At 46.0% G+C, this 6,679-nt stretch overlaps 1 protein-coding gene across 31 annotated transcripts in view; it reads right to left on the bottom strand.

The window, feature by feature from the left end:
- Positions 1-1,570: 1,570 nt before the first annotated feature.
- The window catches only part of BRD4 (bromodomain containing 4), a 209,512-nt gene continuing 204,403 nt past the window's right edge, over positions 1,571-6,679 (bottom strand). For all 31 annotated transcript variants that reach the window (XR_010594492.1, XR_010594493.1, XM_065576384.1 and 28 more), the window contains one exon: positions 1,571-6,262. Coding sequence is in view for 29 of the 31 variants with exons in the window: in XM_065576384.1 (XP_065432456.1) it covers positions 6,194-6,262 (69 nt within the window). In the remaining 2 variants the exon portion in view is untranslated. The remainder of the gene's footprint in view (positions 6,263-6,679) is intronic.

Here is a 6,679-nt window from a genome sequence, read left to right as displayed (position 1 = left end):
CTGGGTGGCATTGGAACCCCAGGGGGAGTGGTAGCTGGTACACACCAGGGGGCAGTTTTCAACAGTCCCGTGTCTGTTTAGATGCACTTTTCTTTCAATCAAGCTGATGCAGAAGGCCCCCCCGCCCCCAGTGCTGGGGATGATTCCCACCTGCAAACTGCAATCGGGACATTTCAGTGGAAGGCTACTCTAGGATCTTGTGCAATGATTTCTCCTGCTGTGTTCACCACCAAACGCCCCTTGGCCCAGGGAAATGTCCACAGCCCATTTTCCAGTGGGGGGAAACAGAGAGATAGGCAGCGTAAGTGACTTGGAAAAAGGTTACATAGAAAATGCAGGGTAGAATGGGGAAAAGAGCTCTGCTCTCGATGGCAGCAGCTCTAGGTCTGAGCCAACAGAGCACAGGGCCTCCCACAACAGACTTCAAATCGCTGACTTCAGGCCACCACACAATGGAGCTAACAATTCTCACCCACCTTTGTGAAAGACTTTGAGATATGTAGGCAACAGCGTGCTGTGCAAGTGCAATGGAGCGCCCTTAGCCATGTTCTCAGACATTAAGCCCAGAGAAGGTCAGTAACATGGCAGGGAGGTCACATGGCCCCACTGGGTGGCATCAGCTGTGAAGCCATGAGAACTGAGCTCTAGTCTTGGGGCTGACACTTATTTGGGATTTTCCTTCTCAATGTTCATAGTGAAAGGAGCTGTGTGACTCTTTGGGGGTGTTGCCACTGACATCAGCAGGGCCAGGGATTGCACCCTCGGTCAGGTGTTGAACGACCACAATGTACTTCATACAATATCGCACCATTTCCAAAACACAAGCATTTAGAGCAAGGAGCAGAGCCTTTCAGGACAGCAGGAAGCTTGCACTGCCCATGTGAGGGGGATGGTCATGATTCAATCCAGACTTAAGATCTTAGGTGCCAGTTTGTGATATCTTACAGGAGTCAAGTATGAGAGGGGGAGCCGTGTTAGTCTGGATCTGTAAAAAGCAACAAGAGAGTCCTGTGGCACCTTATAGACTAACAGACGTATTGGTTTTCACACCAACTGCTAGAAGAGGGCCTCATCCTCCCTGATTGAACTAACCTCGTTATCTCCAGACTGATTCTGGCCTGCATATTTATACCTGCCTCTGGAAATTTCCACCACGTGGGTATTCACCCACAAAAGCTTATGCTCCAATACATCTTACAGGAGTGACATTTTCAGAGGGGGTACCTAGCACTTACATGAAACTAGGCTCCTTCAAGGGGTCTCCTGTTGGGCCCCCTTCATCACTGTGAAGACTCTTGGCCAGTGCATTGTTGACCATGTGACAGCAAACAGATTAGAATAGCCAGCACTATCCATTGCCTTGCTTTAAGCGCTGGGGGTTTTTATCAATGAGGTCGGTGGCACTGTTGCAATTTAGCCATGTTAGCTGGTTTTTGGAATATAAAACGCGATGATTAAGGTGTCGATCCTGCAATAAGCCCTTTATGGAGCTGGGGCCCAAACACTATTGCAGTCTTGGGGGGAATCCAGTCTCAATGCAGAAAACCAGATAGAATTTCAGACAAAGTAGTTTTAGCTTTATATTCAGTACAAATGTTTATTTTTGCAATGAGAACCGCACAAAAAAACCTTTAGTATATAAGTGAAAACTCTATGAATTCCCTTCTACAAATGTCTAAAGTGTTTAATACAAGTCTCAAATTCACTGACAGAATTATTTGCCAAGCGTTCCGTGCAAAAAGTACAGTGGGATTGTACGTTTCTCTTATTCTTTTGTACAGGATTAAAGAGGAGGAGAAAATAACCAGGATTACATCATTTAGACTAGACTTCTATAGCAAGAAGATGCATTCTAATGTCCATAACTGTTAAATCATACACAAGGGGATGGGGTGGGGGAAAATTAAATAGTGTATCATCTGAATTACAACCCAATTATAAACACACACAGTAAAACAGGGAAAAAAAACATGAGAATAGCAAAAAAACCAAACCAAAACAAAAAAAACCACAACCACCTTTGGCAGAAAAAAACCTGAAGGAATCATTTCTCCAGCTAAAGATACCACGTTATGGTCATCATTCGGCGACGTGTAAAAACAAACAAAAAAAATGCACAGAATAGAACAAGAAGAGTACAACTTAAAAAAATATTTAAAGTTACAGAGTATGTAGGTGCAACCTGTAAACGTTTCCAGATATTTGCAAACAATACAGAGGTGAGCAAGAAAGGGAAAGAAACAGACTACTGGATTAACCCACCAGTCTAAAAAATGCTACCGCTACTCCGAATTATTAACTACTGACGATAAAGGTTTGGCAAATTTCAAATGCAAAAAAGGGCTGAACATTAAAAAAAGGACTAATATCGCTATTGACTAGATACAGGGGGGTTTGTTCTTTGCATACATATAAATTATATAATATTTGTTTTCTTTATTTTACAACCTAGGGTGCTCTCTTAGAAGTTCCAGCACTTCCAACTGGTTTGTTTTCTTGTTTGCAATGTGGTGGATTTTATGTACAATTGCGATGAGTGTGTGTGTGGTCACTCTTACAGCGGATGTGCACTTAAAAATACCCGGAAACCCTGAGCTTAAAATTAAAGGAGGGAGGAGATGATCACCCAAAGTGCTTTCATAAGAAGAGGAGAGAGTGTGGAAAGAGGAATACTGCCCAAGAAGGGTGAGAGATGGAAGCAGCTCACCCCATGGTTCTGCGTGAGGTTCAAGAGACGTCGTTGGAAGAGGTTAGAGGAGAAGCCAAAGGTTCAGATTTCCCCCACTATGCACAACCAAAGAAAGATTGAAATCCAGAGGCAATTTACAGACTGTGACACAGGATGCAGCTGAAGCCTTGGGAAAGGACTGTAAGAAGTGACTGTTCCTAGCCCTCGGGACATGGGAATGGCACGTTCCCTACCTCTCTTCCATGCCCTACAGTGCCATGAGGTTTTGCTCCTGCCAATTCTTGGGGATCAGAGTAAAATCAAGCATAACCCCTATTCCCCTGCTCGGCACAGCATAGAGAATCTGCCCAAGCCAAGAGAGCCTGCCCACACTTTGCCCAACCTGAGGCCCCATCAAACATTTGCCAGCAACATAAGGGTGGCTCCTAATTTGCATAAAATGATGCCAGTTGTGTCCATTATCATCATGGGTGGGGGGCCTTGGCTCACAAGAATACTACAAGTCCCAGCATGCAATGATCTTGGCCAGGCCACTAGCATGAGCACAGGATACTGGGACCTTTCAGATTGCAGTTGTATTTTAAAGTTAAAGGCAGCCACCACTTGTTGATCCACACTGGCACATCTCATCTAAACAAACCCACTGAGCTCTGAGGCTAAGCTGCAGCCAGTCACTGGTCTGGCCTGGGCTCTGCCAAGCAAGGAGAACAGGGATGCTGCTCTTTTGGGTTTCTCTTTGCAACAGCAGCAGGATCAGCTGCTAATGAAGTTCCCTGGTGCAGGTTCTCCCAGGCAAAGGAAATCAGGACTTTTCCAGTAGAGACACCAAGGGGCTCTAATGAGACAGGCAGTTCACTGGGATGATTTCCTGAAATAGCCAAGAGAAAAGTGGGGCTCTACATTCCCAAACCCAGACAGATCCTCACCTGATGCAGTTAATAAGCTCCCTATGATAATCAGATAGAATCAAGAACTATTCCTCATGCCATCACCAGACAAATCCTGCACTCTGCTTCTCTGGTCTTGCCTGCGACTAAGGATAGCACAGTGGGGAGGCCAGAGATTAAGAGCTACAGAGATGAGAGACTTGCATGTCCTGACCATTCTCTTGGTCAGTACCAGTTTCGATCGGGAGGAGCCTGTCAGGTTTGACTGAGTGTTGTTTCATTAGAGTGGGGGGTAGGGGATGGACTTGGGCAGGTTTATGGGATGGATTTCTAGACTTTCTTGCAGCCTCCCCACTACCCCAGCCGGCTCACACATCACTAGGTCGATCATGTTAGCTAAGAGAAACTTAACAGGCTGATTTCTTTTAAACGTATCCCCTCCCCACTGGCAGCAGAGAGCTCTAAGGGATGACAAGAAAGTAGCTTCGAAAACACTGAAGTCACTTATGGCAGACAGTCAAACCCTACAACCCGAGGCTGCTATTTCAACGCTTGCTTGGTCACTGAGACAACAGCAAAGTGGAGTTTATCCATACTAGTGCCGGCTAATCTGTCCCCTGTCCTGACTGGATCTTCCCAGGGATAGCTGCACCCAGTTCTCACACTGAACTAGGTCTGGAATGTGAAGAGAAGGCCCTCCCGCCCCATCATCCAACCCCCACATTCAAACCTCAGCAAGCAAGTATCAATGGAAGCCATCAGCTCTCAAAATGAATAGCTTGGCCAAGGCTTGGAGAATCCCAGCTCTTGCTCGGTGGGACAAACGTCACTCTGGAGTCAGGCAGGCTCTTGTGCTTGCTTTACATAGTGTCAGCTACGTCTGCATCACAATCTCAGAAATTGGGAAGGGACTGCACTGGTTGTCTGAGACGCTGTGGGTGTCAGTGCTTGGGGCCCTGATGCGCCCTCTGGGTGAGAGAGGGGGGCCAACAGCAGGATGAAGCCTTCACACAAGTTCAGCCTCACTACACCTTGTCCAGGATTGTGTTGCTTTAGCATGGCAGCTCTCCTAGCCCTCGTTTAGGAGGGAAAATGCACACTGGCTACCTAGGACAAGCTTCCCCCCAGGATGGGGACAGGAGCGTGAGAACTCCTTCCTTTCCCCTAGAGCACAGTCAGAAGATAGGGACAACCTTTCCTCAACAATCCTCACCCCTTTAAACAACTTAATCACAAATAGGATTCAAAGAAATGTCAGTACGACACCATCTTTTAAAAAAAAAGAGATGAGTTTATTCCATGATCAGTACAGACCAAATGCATATTCACTGTATTTAAGTAAAACCAATCAATTACTCCAGCGCTCACCCCATACGGACACACCAGTATTGTACTGTATAGTGGGTATTTATGGCACATAACGTTTTAACGGTTCATAGAATAAAATTAAAAGAACACACACTGAAGGCGCATGGGAAAACGCCCGCTGCTAGTGAGATTTGGTAGGTGGTGGAAGGAGCCTTTCCAAAACTGCCGCTTCCACTTGCCCTCCTCTCAGCCACTTCTTTTAGGTATAAAAACTTTCTTTTTTTTTAATCATATTTTATGACATTTAAAAAAAACCAAAATGCAGCTTTCTGGTTTTACAGTTAAAAATATAGACTAAAAGTTTGAAACTGAGCAAAATATAAGCAGTGTTTTTACACCGAGTTTGGTGGCTCACCAAAACCCTCAAACAAATATATGCCAACTATAGTCACTATACAATACAGCCACAGTCAAACACTAGTGACAGGGTGGTCGCTTCCCCTGGTGTTACTGGTTTCTCCACTCCACTCTAGAACAACGAGACAATTAATACCCAGTCAAGAGTTGAGCAGTAACAAACTGCCTGGAGGAAAAAAACAGACTGAAAGAAACTGACTTTGGTTGGTAGTCTAGCTCCAATTCCCGGACCTCCACACAATGCTAAAACAAAAACCTCACTCAAATGGCCAGTTTCACTTGACACCTCCACTGTACTATTCCCTTTTTCACAAGCGAACACTTACAGAGAATGGCTCCCAGCTAAAGGCTTGTGGGAAATTAAGTTAAAGGCAAAGCCAGTGATGAAAGGACCAGACACAGCTTGTGTATTTTCCCAGCTGGACCCCAGGTCTCCCATTCTTGCCAGGATACTCCCATAGGCAGCCTCTCAGTGAAGAGCATCTCTTGCTGTCATGACACAGCACTGTTTATTCATAGACATTCTGTAACTTAGAACCTTTATGGATAGAAAAGGTGTGAAGAACATGAAGTCCTGGATATACTGTGAATACGTTTGGCATAGAGAATGTCGAGTGATCAGGGCACCCTTCCCAGCAGCTGCACGTCCAATCAAACCTAGTATGTAGTTGGCTTGTCTTGGTCGGTCTTTCTTCAGTGTGTGAGGGGGGGCAAAAGTCAAACTGTAAGGCAGACTGTGCTGATCCTTCGGAGGCCTCGACTGAAAGATCTGCAATGGTCAGACATGCAGAAGGGCTGCAGGAATGCTCCCCCTCCCAGCCGCCATGAACACTATGGAGAGTCAAAGATTCGCCGGGAAATTAAAGAGTCAGGAGAAGAAAACCAGGCGCTATTAGAAAAGATTCTCTTCGAATATTGCCAACAAATCGCTCTGGAAATTCATGTCGATAGTAGCTGCCATCTGAAGGGGGAGAGGAGATAGGAGAATTACAAAGGCTGCAGGATTGATGCTCACGGGAGCACATTGCAGGGATGCTGCACTTGACTCAATGGGTGGCATTAGGGGCCAGGGATTTTGCTGGGCTACCTAAACTTTTTACTGGTATAATCTAGTACTTTTGCCCTATAAAAGACCTAAGTCTCCTGGCACAGTTGTCTGCCAATCTGTTCAAGTTGGGAGTCTTCACTCAGTTCACCAAGGGGTCAGCATCCCAGCAAAAGCACTCTGGCCTGCTTGTAACCCCTGGCCGATAAACCCAGCGTGCTCTAGGACTATCAATTAAAGTGCAGAGCGATGCTCTGTCACTCAGCTCACTGCCTGAACATCTGCCTCAAATTGCCCCCCATCAGAGTGCCCAGTATTCCCCCCCCACCCCAC

Source organism: Chrysemys picta, chromosome 22 (assembly GCF_011386835.1).
Source record: "Chrysemys picta bellii isolate R12L10 chromosome 22, ASM1138683v2, whole genome shotgun sequence".
Taxonomy (NCBI): Eukaryota; Metazoa; Chordata; order Testudines; family Emydidae; genus Chrysemys; species Chrysemys picta.
Note: the sequence above shows the minus strand (reverse complement) of the source record. Positions and strands in the feature narration are given on the sequence as shown.